The sequence below is a fragment of the Anopheles coluzzii genome, chromosome 3 (genome assembly GCF_943734685.1).
Source record: "Anopheles coluzzii chromosome 3, AcolN3, whole genome shotgun sequence".
NCBI classification, from domain to species: domain Eukaryota; kingdom Metazoa; phylum Arthropoda; class Insecta; order Diptera; family Culicidae; genus Anopheles; species Anopheles coluzzii.
Window position 1 is genome coordinate 70789730 of NC_064671.1, and position 18915 is coordinate 70808644.

The window sequence follows — 18915 nt, forward strand, 5'->3', positions numbered from 1 at the left end:
CTGTCAAACGGGGCAGCCGTTCACGTTGCACTGCGTACGCGCAATCACCACCAACGGGTCATAACCACCTTCGATTGGATTGAACCACGAGGACCCTTCGCCCTTCGCAGTATTTACAGCCCACACGCATCGCATCGCCTTCGGGATTCAATTGTGCCACGTCACTGACCACTGGCTGCGATGTATTAGCATACCCTGTAACTAGCAGAAACTATCTGCAAACTATCGCTGCAGATCGGAACAGCCTCAATTAGGCGGGCAGAGTTGAGTGCAGAAATTGTAAGCCTTTACACACCACAAAAGATCCCAATTACCATCCCCCTGTTCCGTGTTCCAGGAGGGGCGCCACACACTTATTTGGAGGAGACGCCCCCAACGAAGTTGATGGTGGTGATGACAGGGCTAAATCGTTACAGAATGCAGTATGCGTTAGAGGTCAGAAAGGGGTACAGCAAAAAAAGCGGGACATTAAATGACATATTGTGTTGCAGATGCAGATACGCTGCGTACGTGCGTCTAATGAACGTCTTGACAGGTTGCCAAAAACGGTTTGACGCTCTAGTTGAGTCGGGTGCCCGTTTTCCCCCTCGCAAAGTCGTTCTGCGTACATTACGCCTGGCGGAAAGGTGGTGCATCAGGATCGGTAAAGCACACAACATCAAGTTGTATCAACTGGGAGCTGATGTACCTCAAAATGATGGTGTCTTTTCCTTATAGACAAGTCATACCAGACATGTTGAACTTTTTGCTGAACCAAACAGGCAAAAACAGACACCGTCTTGAACGCAGCGTCCAATTAGTGGCCCGGGGAGCTACCAGATGATTACAGGCTGTCGACCATACTGCGTGAACACTTCATAACTGCCCGGTGCTATTAGTTGCTGGTAGCAACAGACGATCTTCAAGGTTCGCGGCCGAGATCGTCGTCCGAAATGGATCGTCACCGTTTGGGAAAGAATTAATTAGCGACGACAGCGTACAGATTCGGTGTGCGTTTCGGGCAGGGTATTACTGTTACTACCAGTTACTTTCTGGTAGATGTCATCATCTTGTTCTATATCTCGAATTTGTATGTGCTTTCGTCATAGCATTGCATCTGTGCAATGTCTCCCCTCAATAATGGTTTGCAAATTCCTATGAATTCCATCAACGAAATAAAATATCCTCGACATTTTCCACATTCTTCAAATTCCCCACTGGGGGATTGATAAACAAATAGAATTTGCGAACGATCGCACACGGCTTCCGCTTCACTTCAAACTATCGGACCGAGCTGACGTCAGGGAGCGGGGTGTGGTGACGTGCATCATTTCTCCACCGGAAGAAATCGGATCCTCCACATGGTACAGGAAGACCTAAAAATAGGACAATGATGGAATTTGCATGGTTAGTTTCATTGATACACCTACGAGTTCAATGCTTTCCGAGAGGGGTGGATCAGGTGATCTAGTTGATAGATGCACCAGCTCCTACCAGGCAAGTGAGGATCGTATGCTCATTGAAAAAGTTTTCAAGTATTTAGTTACGGTCTAAGAAGTTATCATGATCGATCAATGAGGATCGTTAGAATCTTAAAACAAAGACCAATGATCAATGAATGCCCCTGAAAGGCACAAATACACAGGCAAGAACAAGTGGATCCCAGCCAAAGAGCGATCGAAGAACCGGTCTCTCTTTCTGCATTAAAATCGGTCAATGTGCTACATTTGGAAGCGTATTATTTATCGCCCTTCCATTTTCGGATGGTACTTTGCCGTAACCCCTTCAGGACATTCTCTTTCCCTTGTTGTTCTCCACAACAGCAGAACGGGAATAACAAGCCGGATCATTCAGCGTTGGGATCCCTGTTCCAAAAACTCTTAAAAGCTCTTAAATCTCCGCTTCCATTATCGATTCTCTCACAACGATGGCGCTAACGAGATGGTTCTTCTAACGTTCTTCCCTGAATGAACAACAGTAGCTCCAAAAGAAACCCGAAGCGTGATGCAGCGATCGCGATCAAGCCTTTCAATAAACTCCTATCAGCTTAATTAACCGAAACTTGGAACGTCCAAAACTGCACATCAGTTGCAGAAAATGCACTTCATTACTTATCTTTCGTTTTGATCCTCTTCTTTTCGCCCAGAAACTTGTCTCGAAACAATCGGAGCGAGTTTTTTATCGTTCTTTTGTGGTGTGCAGCAAAAAAAACTCTTGATTTTGCTCCATCACAGCCGTTTTTTTTTGGAGCATTATGACGCGTTAAAAATGCCTCATGCATATAAATATGTTCCAGCGATCCTCTAGCGCAGATAATCATACCTTGATTTATGAAGGTGTGACATTAGCCGGCGTGAAGAAACTATCTACCATTAGATGGAAAGATCACACCGCAGGGGCACCGTGCAACAGTGCGCCAGCGACGGCGGGTCGAAAAGATTAATGTCACCGATAATTATTCAATTTGTTGACAGCTTCTTAGCCTGATTGCTACCTTATCGGTAAGAAGCATCGGATCGGTCGATTGACTGCGTTCTGGAGGTATGATCACGCTTGGCAAGCGGCTTGAGAGCCCGTTTATCGGTTACAACAGTGTTACCGTCTTTCAATTACGCTGCGATTACAACGCTCAATTTGAATAAACTTACACCCTGGAACCCTGGGGGCGTATTATTTATGTTTCTTGTAGTCTTTGGAAGTGGTACAATGTAATTCTGGCTTTTAACGATCATTCAATGCCTTCCAAACCCCAACTCTTGTGTGTTCATGTTAAACTTAATTTTAATTATGATTCAAAAGCGCCAAAGCACCATGACAAGTAGGATACATGTTTGCAAGCTAATGATCACATCTGTTCTCGTTCGCTTATGCCACATTAGTCAAGATTTTTGCCCTCACGATGCCACCACAGTGTCTTACAGGATCGCTCCGTTGCCGTTGCGGTTCGTTCCTGAGCTCCTTTTCGTTGGCGAATGGAATGCAATTTTGGCGGCTGATTTATAATGCTAAACTTCCACACCGCCAAGCGTGTACAAATCATAAATAATTGACCGAATAAGCTAAATAACACAACCGTAGCGTCATTAATAATTGACCCGAGAGGCGCTGGTGTGTGAAATTTCTCTTCCCAATCAAGGGTGGTGTTTTGGATTAATTTTTCCTCCGCTTCCTTACACCGTAAATGAAAACATGGGTAATAGGATTTTGGATTTTGTTAGTATTTTGTCACGTTTTTATATAATTTCCCTTCTTTCTCTCTCTCCTTTTTTCTTTTCATGTTCACACAGCCTCGCTACCTGCTGCAATGGGCCACCAGAGAAGTTACAGTATCGAGCCAACTGCATCGAATGCATCCGATGGAACAACTAACAGGTTTGCTTTAGTGTTTTTTTCTCCTTCCTTCTGCTGCTGCATCTTGTATACAAACTTGTGCGTGTGTTAGTGTGTGTGTGTTCAACGTTAGTCGATCTGCATCTTTTATAGCGGCTGTATGCATGCCTTCTCTCTTATCAAACGCTTTTAATCATGACGCTCGCAAACGGGTGCAGTATTACGACGACGACGACGACGACCGACCGACCGAATCGAACAGGATTTGCGAATGGCATGCAGTTGCTACGATCCCTGTGTTTCAGCGCAAGAACGCACAACTATTTTGTTTGATTTATAGACGAGCAAGTGCACGCTAGGAGTCCCCAGTATTTGGCGGACACACAGCTCCAACCCGCATCATATTACGTTCCTCAAAACCCGAAAAACCTTGGAGAAAATTTTTAATGAGGTGTCCCATATGGAAGATCCAAACGATCGAGCATTTTGGTAGCGACTAACGCTATTGCCAACCACCTAATGGTTAAACGGGCACAGCGGGGCAGAATGTTGGAACAAGCATGCATAAGTTGTATGACCCCAGGAGGTCCAGAGGGTGCGCGCTCTCTCTCGCTACTCTTCACAAGTTTTGCTCGCAGCGTAGAATCAACTCCGAAGAATTTGGTTTTATTACATATTAGTTTCCGAACGAGATCATTTTCCTGTTTGTTCGGCCGTTGTGCTACGCTAATAATATGCCACTTTTCCCCCTGTTTTCCCCCGAATTAATAATCCCATATTGGGTCTTTTCAAGCCACACATTTGCGTTTTTGTTGCAATGTCCACTCGCCTCCAGACGCGTTTTAAAGATTGCTTAATTAATAAACAGATTGGCGTTGGTGAAAAATCTCGCCCCATGGTGCATAACGCGATCGATAAAAACAAGGTGCCGGAGGTCTCTGGCTGTGGGTGATAATAACCTGCTGAGAGAGTGGAGCACCACAAACCCAAACTGCTATAGACCACGTCAATTTGCATCTGCTCTGCTGCTAATAGGATTAAACACTCACTCGACTCAGCGGCGCTCCGGCAGGACACAGGTAGCGCCTGCACACATGCAAAACCCCATTCACCAACACTATTTGTCTGCCTAATGATGCTGCAGAATTCAGTTTCGTTCCACTCATTTAGCCCAAAACTGAAGGCTCCCTACTGTGCCGAAGAAATACAAAGAGGCGAAGGTTTCTATTTTTTCCTCCGTGTGGCGATGAAATGCAAACCATTTAAAAAGACATTTTTCAAAGCCCATCCTTTCTGGTGAGAAAACCAGGGCCAAAACTGACTCCAAATGAATAGCTAACGAAGTCACCGTGCGAATCTAGGGTCAGCGTTTGCATTCCAATCTCATTTGCTGGAGTGCTAAAATCGAATCAGGCATGATAAGCGAAGGTAGACGAAACAGAAAACGGCAACAGAATTCATATCTTACCATTTTGAATTGTCGTTTGAATAGAGCGTTGCATATTTTAATAAAACCTGCGATCATAACTGTCGCTTCGATTGGGTGCCAAAGATGCCTGTTGAGCAAAAAAAAAAACGGGGAGAGTTATTTCAAACATTTCAACCAATAAAACTGTGTTCCGAGAGCGTTTGCCGAGAGGTATCAATTTTCCAATCGCGGTTTAATGTGGAGACCTTAAGGCATTCTCCGAGGATCAGAAGGTGACTTAATGAAGTTATCGCTTCTACTAACATATGGCTTTATTACATTGATCGCTCTACAGTACAGCTGTATTAGCATTGCAATTAAAAGGAATGCTTTACTACATTCGCTGTAGCAAATCAACATTCGAATGCGGCCTCCGATAACCTAATAAAACTGCGCTAGCAATTTAAAAACCGATTCGTCCGAAAGTCGCTCGACCCTTTATTGCATCCCGGTGGCTCCAGCGATCTTCGAGCAACTCTTTCCGCAACAACAACAACAACACCAAACGACAGAACAGATCAATCTCGCTACCGTCGAGGGAAGGCGGTCGCTTCCATTCCGTAACGATCAAAGCTGTTACTTGCTTGCGCGCACAAGTGTACCGGCGCGAGTATGTAAATTTTCTAATTCACTTACCCCTCAATGTCTGTGTGTGTGCCAAGATCCAAGGGTAGCCTGCTGCCCTGTCCAGTCTAGCGGGAGTTCCATTCGCCAATGTTGTGTGACGACGGCTTGACGCGTGTTCGAGCGTTCGGCGGGGCACTACCATGTTCCAGCACAGAACAGAAGTAAAACCCTACGCGAGGGAACAAGAGGTGAAAAATTAATTAATTGACATTGCTATTGACCATTGGATTTATCTAGCCGTTTATATTCCGTTTCATTTGTAACTGCCCGAGCTGGCAGCCGGTTGCACCAACCGAACGCTAAGCCCAACTCCCTTGCAGACTTGCTGCCATTTAAGCCTTCCGGATAAAATAAGCTACATGGAGCGGGTCGATCGTTACAGCTGCTGGAACCGCAGCGAATTCACCCACCGTGAGTTATTAGTTCAATCAAAAGGTACTAATCCCTGGTGGGTGGAAATTCGCAATCATCAGAAGGTGGCAACGAAAGTGCCGTAGAGCCCTTTTAGTAACAAGAATGCATGGTGGCATGGTGTTAATAACTCTGGAATGGAAGAAAGGGCAAACTACTGTGCTCGCTAACGATCACATAATGGGTAGTAAAACATCTTTATCGACTGACCCTAATCAGTGGAATAGTACCACCTTTTAGCATGCCTTAGCACAGACAACCGGACTTGGAAAAGGAACCAGTAGCCAACTGCAATAATGGAAAAGAGGCAGGCACACACAAAAACTCCATTTTTCCATTTTTCAATTCACTCGCACATGTAAATGCCTTCATACCTTTGTCGCTTTTGCCTTTCTGGGCAGCACCGGGCAGCCAACTCGGTGCAAGATAAATGTGCATTTTCAATTTATGCATCCCGCGAGGTATTATTACGCTACAGGCAGGGCTCGTGTAGTCGCTGCAAAAACGAACAAGCGATGGAAAAAGCACTTCGATTAGATTAGCAGATGATATGTCAATTAGTGTGCCGATTACAGGCACACAGACACATCGATTGAAATACGGTTTTGCCTCTTTTAACCGTAATCGATCAACGACTTCCGGCGTGTATTGCTAGTTTCAGCGGATGCTTTTAAGTGTACACTACATACTTTCGCCATTTCTTGAGCTCTGATTGCCCTAATTGGACAGTCATAACACGATAAGTCCTAACGACATTGACAATCCGAAACTACAAGACTTAATACCGACGATGGCGTGCAATTTGCCAAGTCACATGCCGTCTCTCTATAACTCTCACTCTCCTCCAAAGCCACCAGAGTAAGGCCACGGCATCTCAATTTGCATAGTCATCAATCCTAGACATTGATCGCTAAATAAACCAATTTATCTGCCCGATGACAAATAATCCACCCCCACATGCACACGCACACGAACACATCCAAATGCAAACATTCTTCCCACACCACTTGCAGTTGCACTTGCACTCCTTCTGCTCCTCCACATTGTGTGTGTGTGTGGCGCGCTGTTGCGTGCTAATTCCCCGTCCGCCAGCGGTAAACAAACATTTAGTCTTCGCCAACGTCAATCATCCCCGACCAGTCAGTCGGCAAAGGGTGGAATGATTGATGAAGAGAATTCGCCATACCGGTTGCAAATCCCCAAGTGTCTCCCCGCTGGCCGCTGAGCAGATGATACAACCGCGGTATTCGGCCGAAACTGGGTGGAAGTAAGGACGTCGGACGTACGTTATAGTATTTCCACATTGCTGACCCACAAAAACCGGCCCGGATACACTTGGTTACACCCCGAGAACGCTAGAACCCTCAGGAAACGGACCTCCAACGAAGATTTTCCCCTCCCCGTGATGATGATGCGAAGAAAATGCGGGAAATAAAACCAAATTATGCACTTCTACCGCGCCGCGCCTCTTCGGAAGTTGCCCAGAAGCTGCATCAACATGATTTGGGGATGAGAGGCGGGAGCATGGGAATTATTAACCGATCAACTTCTCCCGCAAACCCGTGCAAAGGAAGAAGGGGTGCAATTATCCGTGTTTCTGTTTTTGTTTTGACGTCCTGCTTCACGTCCTGCGCGCATTTAGAGATCATTGCGTACGTGGCTGTAGACGCGCCCCGAGATCGGGGATCGCGGTTCATCTTCTGATTCATCGCCAAACCAGACCACACCACCTGTTTCCGAGTGTTGCTTCGTCTGCGTGCGTGGTGTGTCTGGTGTGTAATTACAATCATTTGCAAGCGAATTATTTGTTCAGCCTGATCGTGTCTAACACAGTTGCATGCTAATAAAAAAAAACAGTTGGTGGGAGATAAAGATTGCTAATATCATAATTGAAACCAATGAAGAATGGATATTAGCGTCTCTGAATGATCGGTAACGAGCTGAAACGAGATCGTTTCTGGCGGCAGACAGAGATTGTTATTTTTAAATACCCATCCTTGATGGGATGAGAACGGTATGGAATTGCTTTCGTAATGTCCAATATAGGGCATCTTCAATTTGGAAAACGGACCTGACAGACTGATACCTCGATCAAAATTTAGCATTTTTTGAGTCATTCTTCTTCTTGGCATAATATTTCTTACTATCCAATTTTTTTTTATTCAGGAGTCACGGTACTACTATACAATTTCATCGAATAAGAATTAAACTTGTCTACCTTTGTAAAAGCTAGTGCGTCTACTTAATAGACCATCGGATCATCCCCGTTTTTACAAGCGTACTAACAAACAATAACCAGTGTGTGCGACTGATCATCGCTATCATGCGCTACAATGTGAAGCTGTCTTTAACTTAATTATACAAGCCGTTTACTTCATACAGTACAGTGTTTTTGTAATGCATTAAGTAGCATTATTGCAACGATATTGCCCGCATCTCTCTTTAACGCAAGCGTTTAGTGTTGCACGTCAGGCTGAGTTATGAGGCTCCCAGGGCCGGACACGATCGCCTCGGATACATAAATACTCGATGTGGCACCTCGCCGGGTGAGATTAGATAAGTGAACGTGAACACGGTAACTCGATGCTTATTAATCCAAAGCCCCTTCCTCCAAGAGGAAGCCACACAGTGCCACATATCGCCCAGCGACGCAGTTTCACTTCAATCTGCGTTTACTTGCGCACATATTGCGCATATGCACATATGACCGTGTGTGTGCAGAATATCTAACAGTTGTGCAGTTTTAATGCACGCGCCTGTTAAAAACATATTTCAACGAGACAAGATTAAGATGATGGCCAATAGTGCCACTTGACACACGGCGGACCGCCGTCTTTCCCACCATTTGTTAGTGACGAATCCTTTGATGTTCCTCTCGAGAGCTTGATCGACATATACACACACACATGAGAAGATCCACTCCTTTTTTTCATATACACACACACGCATACATACTCGTTCAGCCCTCCCACCGACGGTACCAAGTATCTTGCTCGATTTCCACTTCAACAGAACCGCCAGTACGCTCACCAAACGCACCGCCGGTTCGCAAACAAACGGTATGGTGGTGCCGCTATGGAGTGGACCGACGCCACTAGCAACATCCGTACCGGGTAGAGGGAGTAGCAGCAGCACCACGTCGAGACGGCGAAACATACGGCCGCGTCGCATACACCACACGGGAGTTGTTCGTAGCGGGCGCAGTAACACCGGCGGAACCGGCGATCAAGTAGTAGCCGCTAGCACTCATAGACACCATAGCAAATCGATCGATCGGTAAGCAAGTTTTCATCTCCCTCTCCCACCCATTTGGCACGATTCTCCCTGTAAAAAGTTGTACAAAGTTAATAATTAAAAAACACTACAAAATTCAACAAGTCATCAGACACACGCGACACACCAGAAGGAGAAGTTCGCGCGGTAGTTGTATCGATTTATCGATTTGCATCTGCAGTACAAACGAACGCTTATCACGCAATCATTCCGCCTAAGCAGTCAGCTGTCGCGGTAGAATCGTTTATGCCCTTCATGCCCCGTTGTTGCCTGTACATGTGCGTGCCTTCAATGTTATAGATAAATGTGTATAGTGGGGGGAAAAGACGGGGACACTCTGTTCGTGCACTTGACTAACTAGTCCCGGTTGACTAACCATATCTCGCCTTCCTCCTCCACCTCTAGCAGAGTTTCATCGACTAGACAGCAACAGCCGATGGTGTACAAGAACCTCCAGCAAGGCTCCATAACGCTCGAGATGGGATCACATGCATTTCTGGCGCCGGATCAGAACCGAACGTTAACGTACCTGAACAGAGCCGACTCGACGGTAAGTGAGGTGGTTCTGTGAGACCTTCTCAAGGACGGGGAGTTGATTTATCGCCCGTATCGATCACATCTCTTCCAGGTAAATCGACATCGCGCTCCCTCAATGAAGCGAAAAAATGGACGCCCACCACAGGGTTACCATCATCGCGTTAAGGCTCCCGGTCACTTGGTATCTGGAGGTGGTGGTGGTGGTGCAGGTGGAGGTGGTAGCGGTGGCTCTGGTGGCTACAGACGCAATCACGGCTCACCACTGCACCCAAAGTCGACAACGGTTGGTGATCTTTGCATAAGCTGCCCGCCGGAACGGACGGCGATCGCCCGCAAAGGCCTGGACGGTGTGCTGATTGAACCACCATGCCTGTCCACCTGCAACGGGCGCCCAATTTCCAAGGAACTGTACGAGCTGGAAACACTGTTCGGCCCCCGGATGAACTTCATTCTGCCGCACTCGAACGGCCCACCGTACAGCTTCATGGCGAAGGTGGTCAGCAAACAGACGGGCAGCACGGTACTGACGTGCGATCTGCGCTACCGCGTAATCGTGAAGCAGTGCAAACGGTACAAACCGAAAAACCGTGACCTCAAGGTTAGCTGCAGCCTGGAAAACATCTGGGGCTCGCGGTGCACGTTCCACTGTCGCAGCGGGGGCTACCTGAGCCGGCCAAACTCGTACGTCGAATGTGGCGAGAATGAACTGTGGGAAGGAGAGGAACCGTACTGTATATTTAATGGTAAGGGATTTCGATCGAATAAAGCCAACATTCTTTCTCAATATTTTGTATCTTCTAAATTTTAAGATGCGAATATAGCCAGCAGTCTCTCTAAACATAAATAAATACATGTCTCTTCTCCCCCAATCAGATGTGTCCGACGATTATGCGGCCGATAGCAATGCGTCCAACATGGCGGGTGACTGTCAGCTTGATATTCCGCCGGAAAATGGGCGCTTTGCCTGCGATCTGAAAGAGAACGAGGGTGGTGGCGCTAGCAATGAGCTGTCCGTGCCTAACGGAACCGCCTGTCAGGTGACGTGTAATGAGGGCTTCCATGTCCCGGCGCATCTGCAACCGGCCACCTTCTTCGGCTGTAACGACGGTCAGTGGAACAACACGATGCGGCCGTTCTGCTACAAACCGACCCCGATCCCGGGCAGTAGCAGTCAACGTCGTCGAGGTTATGGGTAAGGGGGCACTAGTAAAGGTGGGTTAAATAAACCGTCCACCAAGATAGCGATAGAGATAGAGGGAGGGAGAGCTCGAAGTATTTCTTTTTTTTTTGTAGAAGAGTATTCGCGGTGAGACATATTCGGAGAGTAGTTTAAAAAAAGTCAAAAGGCAGTAAATGGCTTTCATTGCTTCTGGAAAATACATTAAATTATAAACAGGACTTTTACTTTACGCCCGATAAATCGACCTAACAATAATAAACGAACATGCCTTACGCAATAAATGTAATGTTGCCATATAATCATCATGGAAGCGCGTCCATATGGACAGCCGGGAATGCTCGGCATCTCTAGCTCTAGGCTAGATAGACGTCCGCTGTAGCAAACTCTAACAGGTGTCCAAAGGATTGCGTATACATTTAAGAAAACTTCATTTTATCGCTCTTTGGCATCACATTGCAAAAAAAAACTAAATAAAACAAACAAACTGGCATCGGGAACTACTAGGGAATGCAACCAAGTTGCGCCAAAGCTAAGCAAAATGTGAACGTGTTCCTTACTTAAATGCAGCCGTATTAAGATTGTTTTCGCTTTTCGTAACTCTAACCAGCTAGGGAAAGCAGAAAGTTAAGTAGCAGAAAGAGTTGACGATTCGAAAGATTTGATGAAGGAGTGTGCGCAACGAAAAGCATATTTTAATGTTTAAGGTAGCTCCGTGTGCTGCACGTCCTTGTAATGCAACGTAACAGTGCGTAGCGTAACGTTAATAATAATAAAACAGAAACCGAACTGTTGAGCAAATCGACTACGATATCTCTTCGTGCTGTCGTGAGATGACTAATTCTTATTAATTTGTTTACAAATCATTTCAACTGAACAACGACAACAGATGTATATTTTAGGCGTTCTTCTCTAATCACCAATGATTCAAAAAGATGTAGTATTGCTAAAATCAACTCAAAATTTTCCCGCTTTTACATGATAATTTATACAAACATTTTGTTTTTCTCTAAACGGTTCAAAAATAAAAATGATATAACTGAACTAATGCACGTGTTGCTAGGTCTTTTATTAACAAATGTTTGAAAGAAATGGACCTTTTTTCGTAAATGCAGGTAGGCGCAAACGTACAACGAAAATGAAAAGATCTTAAAATTAAACAAATTGTTCTTTCTCAATAAGAATCGTGCTTTTTCCACACCTTACGATTTCATACACTACACGCTATTTGTGAATTAGTGTGTTTATATATTTCAATTAATCTCATTCTAAACAACAGAGGTATACATCAACCAAATTGCGCTACAACAGATGCAGTGGTAGTGCACGCACGCTTTCTTTTAACCAATTCATATACTCTCCCTCCCTTCTTTTGCTTCTATTAAAGCGCTGTAAGTTTTATAAACATCGTGGTTCTAACATTGTTTGGTTTTTGGTAGTTTCCTCTTGTGAATTCTAATTAAATATTTTCCCTTTTTTGTTTTTTTTTTTTGGCAAATACGTTGAATGAACTACACAGAAAGTTGCGCAGACGCCAATCTCGCTGGAAACTAACTCTGTTTCTTGATTGAGGATTAATCGTGTCCAACACCCGGTATATGTTATGGTTGGTATACTTTGCTTATATAAAAAATGGACATTGCTAAAAGGCGACGGGAGCATACAAAAACAAAAACTCTACACATAAAAAGCATTGCGCATTTGCGTTGATAGAAATGGGGTCGGTAGCCTTTCTTTCCCATCCAGCTAGGATGAAATGGGGCGTACTTGTTGTGGCAGGTAGCGAGCGGGTGGAAGGGATAGAAACGCGCCGTTACGTTCTTAAAATCTAACATCATTTCCGTTTACCTAATGAAAAAAAAGCAACGGTGGCTCTACACGAGGCGACAGAAAAAAGCACAACTGCACAACAAGCTGGAATTGCGTACGACGCTACAATGCGCGACTGTTTGTGTGTTTGTGGGAGAAAGAAATCATTTTCTATGCTCTATATGCAGTCCGTCTCACATGGCTAGTGCTTTTCCTAATTGTTCCCAATCTACTCCCCGCTCGGGGAAAGATCGATACAAAAATGGGCTCATTTGTATATTAAAAAGATGAAAATGAAAGGTTGAAAGTAAAATACAAGTTAAAACTTGTTTTCAGGAATCTTCTTTTCACCCCTCATCCAAACCGTTTGTGGTCGAGAATTAGGGCACCGGCACTGGCGAAAGGTGTTCAAAAGTGCCGCATTAAACCTCGAAAGGTTTGTAGTTGCTAACCAGTGACGTGACAAAAAATACATCTAAAAGAAGTAAGGGGAAAAACGGAAAACGATTTTCATTAGTGAAGTTTGTTTTTTCTTGAAATAAAAAAAGCCGTTTTATCAAACACGGTCAACCAATCGGGTTAGCCACAACACGCACAGCCATCGATCATTCGGGTGAGAATCGAACTCCACCTAATAGATCGAACATTAGTAGAGCTCGTCTGAAACTATCAAACACACTGCACACAGCTGCATACACACCTTCATTCACTCATGCATAAGGACGTGGGGTAACAAGAGGATCGCGTATTAGCACACACACACACAAACTTCCATCGACAAACTTCACATCGTGTCGGTTGCAAAATGGTTCAATTAAGTTCTAAATTTTCCTGTGTAATCCAATCTGTAAACCTTAACCAATAATCGTAGTAGTACACAACCGTCATCTTTACGCGGGGAATGTTTTGTTTACGTTCATTGCAATAATTTGACCGTTTTTTTTTCTTTTACTTTACGGCGCCTGGAGAAAGGTAGTGGAAAACGTAGTTGTTTTTCGTTTGGATATGATTCTTTGTTGATTGCTTTGAATGCGTTTCCATGTGTTTCACAATCTTTGTTTGTTTTGTCACAACTTTCTTTACGCGCTAAGGAGAGTCACTCTAACTAACACTTTTTAAATGTTTCGTCTTGCTTATGGAAAAAATACATATCTTTGACACTGGAATGTGCTTAATTTTACTGCTGTGTGTATCAATATGCCCTTAACCTTACTATGTTTTTGATTAGTTATGTTTCTATACTTGGTGTGTACCTGCTTGGCATATCGATTGATTACCGATTTCTTTGATTTTCAACTCGTACCAGTATTTAGTTGATTGTAAAGAAGAAAAAAAGCCTTCTCCTTCGTACCTATTATGCATCCAAAATGAACCAAAGATTCGATTCAAAACTTCTTACTCAAGCGTTTAAATGTGTAAAAAAAACAACTCGAAAATGCTGCACCTTTGGCAGACACCTGCAGTATGTAATCGTAATTGGTGGGTAGTGTGTATATAAATGTACCGTTTCTTAGTGGAGTGTTTGTAAAGTTGCCAATTATTGGACGTTTGCACTCTAACGTAACTAGATTCTTAAGCGAATTGGAAAATTGTAGAGAGAGAGATGCACATTGGTAACAGGTGATCTGGGGGTTTTTGCCCAATAGGTTTGTAAGTTGATAATTGCTAGCACATAGCACCGGTTTCAATACCGTGTGGTTTGTCGGAAGGGGTCATGTTTGGGTTTCGCTATGGCGGCAATACTAAACAATTATACGTTCACTTTCTTTTATACAAAAAAGAAGTAGAATTTCACGCGTGTTAGTAGTGATCAAGCATCAAAAACCAACTCAGTTGTCAGCACACAACGGATGGGTGGGGAGTTGGTTATGTTCCGGGGAGGGGTTGGTCATTATAGGGTTGCTTTGTCGGAATCGGAGTGGAGTGCACACGAAACGTCGGAACGGAACAGGGTCCCAAGACACAATTCACTCGTCAAACACACGGTTCAAGCTAACATTGATACCTTGGCCTTGCTGCGTTTCCAGCTCGCGGACGATAAAGTTGCGCAGATCCTCGTACGCCTGCTTCAGGTTGTTGTTCTGCACCACCACATCGAAATTGCCCGCTTCCGTGCCTAAAAATCAACGACCCAACGAGCAATGAAATATATTGATTTCTGTGATGCTCCGGAGCGGTGACGCCACCGTCCAAACTTACCATACTCAATTTCTTTACGCGCGGTATTGAGCCGCTTCTGCAGGCTTTCCTCCGTTTCCGTCTGGCGGCCACGCAATCGGCGCTCCAGCTCCTCGATCGAGGGCGGATTCACAAACACCAGCAGCGGATTTAACCGGTCCGAGTTGCGGATCTGTTTCACGCCCTCGATCTCAATGTCCAGCACGCACACCTTGCCCTGGTGCTGTACGTTCTCTACCGCCTTTTTGCTGCGCAATAGCCGATGATGTTGAGGTTAAACCAACGTGTCTTGGATGTAATAAAACGCGGGGTGGGAAGAATTTTGCTTACCTAGTTCCGTACATATTGCCACTAAATACCGCCGTCTCGATAAACTCGCCCTTCTCGATGGCGCCCTGCATTTCCTCGACCGAGACGAAGTGATAATGTACGCCATTTTCCTCGCCCGGGCGCGGTTTGCGCGTGGTATGGGACACGCTAAAATGTGCAAAAAATTAATAAGCTTCTTTTTTCTCATGAGTTTGCTTTCTAACTTACCTGAAGCCGAACGTATCGGGAAACTCCTTGAACAGCTTCTTCAGCAGTGTGCTCTTGCCCGAGCCCGACGGGCCACAGATAACGAGCGGACGCGGTCCTTGCTTTACCATCTTTCCGTTAAGGCTTGAAAATGCTGCTCAATATCGCCGATACAAGAGAATAAACCGTACAAATGGATTAGTTCCAGATGCTGCACCGTAAACGATTCCGATAACACGTCCAAGTAGCTACTACAGCAGTCTCCCGCGGGATACTACTTTAAATACTTTGTCTACGCGAACAGTTCAATGTGCCAACACACCTTCAAATCGACTATTAATTGATACAGCAAACAATCATGCAAAAAGCTGGCAACTAATCAAAGCGAATGTCCATCAAACCAACCTACCTACCAGCACGCAGCACTCCTGTACTCTTCCTTCTTTCCCCTTAGCACACTAATTAAACCCTCCGAAATGGGATATCCGTTCCAACACGCAATAATTCGAACTATAACGCGACCTTTATTTACTATCACCAATGGCGATCTGGCCGGTCCACTCAGGAGGAGCAAACAACTGTGACTCACACAATTTTCCTCGCGATCCTTTTCTGTTCGCTCAAATGCAAAACAACCCGCGAAGCACACAAAAAATACTTATTTTTCTTCTCCGGCACCCACCACAACGACGGCGCAATCAGTTGCGGGGTTGAGGGAGGGGACCGTTGGAAAAGAAAGCTGATACGAATAAAGTCCCCGTTTAAGGAATTTTTACACAATCACCGTCGTCGTCGTCGTCGTCGTCCGGCTGACAAGGTCGACGTGTCCGCGACCGCGTGTACAGTGTTGAAATGGCGCAGTAGATACGCTCTCCGGTCCTCCCGGGTTCTTGATCCAGCAGCGTATGGATATGGACTGAGTTCGGGACGGTTCGGGTACGAGAAGATATTCTCATTCAAACCTCATTCCCTGGCAATCGGGGGACGTTCGGGCGCTACTTCGGTTAAGGGTTTTTCGCCCAACGGATTCTGCCCATGCGCAAAGGGGGTATACCGTTCCCGTTCGGCACTGTGGCGTGGGCGCAGGCGCAACGGTCGCGCAAGAGGATCGTCGATCTTTCCGCTGCCATTTCGCACAAAAACAGACTTTTCCTCGGCGACCAGATTTTTGCCTTGCTCGCTACTCTCCGGTTGCTAAGGGGACCGTCAATTTCCTTTCTCAGCAGGCCGCTCGGTTTGGTTGTGTATGTGGCATCCTCATGCACATCTAAAAGGGAATATTAATCATCACGTGGTGAGGAAATGGCGGAAAACTAGCTAAGCCAACCGAGCTGCGACATCTTGCGCCAACGGCAAAAGGGGATCGGGTTCTGTATTATTAGCCCCGGTCGGAGTTTGTGTGTACGATTCGATTCGCATCGCGCATATAGGCCAACCAGTAGTGGCACCCTTAATGACGGCAGAGCATTGTCAAACCTCGCTGCTAGACGTCATCGTTCTAACATCAAACGAACGTAAATTCGATCCACTGCTAATTACAACATCGTACACAATTGTTAAATTTAAATGGGCTTTTTTGGTTGGTCCTGAAGCGCACCGCCGATCGATGCATTTTTAAACCTACACCTAAAATAGGATTTCAGGAATGAAGGCAGAAACGCCCCGCATTTGCATTTAGAACCAGCGATTTATAGCGTCGCATCATGGAGCGGTTAAGGTTTCCATCGTTCAATTGGCTTCGTTACCTTCACACCCGAGACAGATCTGGCCCATCCTCGCACTGTACGTCTCATATATTTTGCCCGCAATTCGCGAAACCAGAGCGCTGTTGGCAACGTGCACGCATCTATTAATAGTACGCACATCGCGACTATTCGCAGTTATTAAAACAAGAACGCACCCATGTTTCTTTATACGGCACACACGACCAGTTCGGCCAGGAGGGAAGGGAACCGGGGAAGGGCGTGTGGGAACCGGCGTGATGCTTTGCCAATGGAAGAAATTCGCTCGCCAGCAGCGAGTGACTAAAATCAAGGTTCATGTTTTGGTAGGGTCGGCTTTCTCTCTCCCAGACTGCAGCAGCAGCAGCAGCCGCGTTTGCATTGTTCATTGTTTCGCCCAACCTCAGAGGGTGGATTGTTTTCGTACGCTTTTCTTTGCAACAGACCAAGTGAAGAAGGATCTGAACCTTCCCTTCCTTCGACAAACTACTATTAGGGCCACATGGCGTGTTGTTCGCGCATCGAGATTGCGATGGAAGAAGAGTGAGTGAGTGAGTGCGCTTCTGGCATGTTCTACAGTGCGTGTTTCTGTAAAAAAAAGCAAATCATAAGTTTAATATGCGACTAACTAAAACAACGACTAGAGGCATTCCATTTAGACGAGCAGAGTGGTTCGAAGGGCTACGGAGAGGGGGTTTTGCAAGGACATTACTCACCCCTTGCAATCAAGACGGTTAGTGTAAGCATGTTGAAGGAGTATTAGGCCAGGTGATGATGCAGCACACAAGGTTGGGTTAGTCACAACAGGTCAGGAATGTTGCTGCTGGATGATTAGTCGTGCGATTCCTAACGTTAAGCTTAGCGCTTCTAATCTCACACAGCCGCCGTAATGATTGCCTGTTGCCACTGTGTTCCCTCCTCTCTCAGTGTTAATCGTATGCACCGGACGCTTACAACGCTTACAAATTGGCTTAAATGTACAATTTAGCTACGGGTGATAGTAATGGAACCGCGACACCGAAGGCCGTTTGCTGCGAGGTAGAACCGTTTTGCGGTTTTTTATGCTTCCTATTTTGGCACAAGGTTACACTCCGTGTGGTCGTATGGGTCGCGTTATAGACTTAAACAAAAGCAAGCTCTCCCGGTCACCATGCCATTCGAAACCGCATGTGTGGGAATGTGACGTGCCTTCCCGCAGCACTTCCGGGTTTTGCTTTCGTCCGGAAGAAGCAGAAGAGAAGTTAGGCCTTAAGCTTACACCTCCTCCTATTTACCTTTGGCTAAATACTGTTGTAGATTGTGCTGACGCTGGACGTTTGGCAGACAGAGGAAAACAGTCCTTTGGGAGGGTGATGCAGAGCGGTTCCCGGTCACACAAAACCGTCTTGTCGTCGTAGCAGCAGCAGCAGCAGCAGAAGCACTCCGACACAGAACGTTGTTAAGTAACATCAGGTGGAAATTTCCACGCGGTCCGCTCTAGCGTTCGGCCGGCTTGCCGGTGTCGATGATGTTTTTGCACTGACCGAATTTGCACCACCAAATTTGCCACTTCGGGCGAACGAGCTGCTCTTTACCCTTTGTATGTGCGAGTGCCGAAAACAGAAGCAGAAAATTACGCAGAATCACACCAACACACACGCACACACATACAGGCGTGCTCGTATTTTTGCAGCTGCCGCGCGGCTTTTGTGTACACTTGTGACAGACCTGTCAAAACGGTTGCATCATGGGAGACCAAGTGGACATTTTTTTCACTTTTTTACTTTTTACTTCTAAAAGTCAATAACACAGGTAAAAAAGATTCAAATTATAAAAAAATAAAACAGAAATGGGGAAAATACCGTTATAAAAAAACGCATCCCACTATGCAAAATTTTAAATTCAAATAG

General features: G+C 45.5%; 2 protein-coding genes across 11 annotated transcripts in view; one reads left to right on the top strand and one right to left on the bottom strand.

The window, feature by feature from the left end:
• The window catches only part of LOC120956800 (uncharacterized), a 28635-nt gene extending 16341 nt beyond the window's left edge, over positions 1-12294 (top strand). For 3 of the 6 annotated variants that reach the window (XM_040378538.2, XM_040378537.2, XM_049610311.1), the window contains exons 3-7: positions 3267-3351; positions 8828-9091; positions 9494-9638; positions 9717-10368; positions 10499-12294. In XM_040378538.2, the coding sequence (XP_040234472.2) occupies positions 3267-3351; positions 8828-9091; positions 9494-9638; positions 9717-10368; positions 10499-10821 (1469 nt within the window). In that variant the 3' untranslated portion in view covers positions 10822-12294. The remainder of the gene's footprint in view (positions 1-3266; positions 3352-8827; positions 9092-9493; positions 9639-9716; positions 10369-10498) is intronic. The other 3 variants (XM_040378539.2, XM_040378540.2, XM_040378541.2) reach the window with 3 other exon arrangements.
• Positions 12030-18719, bottom strand: LOC120956803 (uncharacterized). 5 transcript variants are annotated; one of them, XM_040378544.2, is made up of 6 exons: positions 18301-18719; positions 15327-15459; positions 15120-15266; positions 14811-15037; positions 14617-14727; positions 12030-13086 (listed from the first exon to the last, which is right to left on the bottom strand). In XM_040378544.2, exons 1-6 carry the CDS (start codon positions 18473-18475, stop codon positions 13034-13036), a joined length of 846 nt encoding a protein of 281 aa, XP_040234478.2. In that variant the 5' UTR covers positions 18476-18719; the 3' UTR covers positions 12030-13033. The 5 variants fall into 5 exon arrangements, with proteins under 5 accessions (XP_040234478.2, XP_040234480.1, XP_040234482.1 ...); XM_040378546.2 differs by lacking the exon at positions 18301-18719 and adding an exon at positions 17743-18281; XM_040378548.2 differs by lacking the exon at positions 18301-18719 and adding an exon at positions 15719-16908.
• Between the last annotated feature and the right edge of the window lie 196 nt (positions 18720-18915).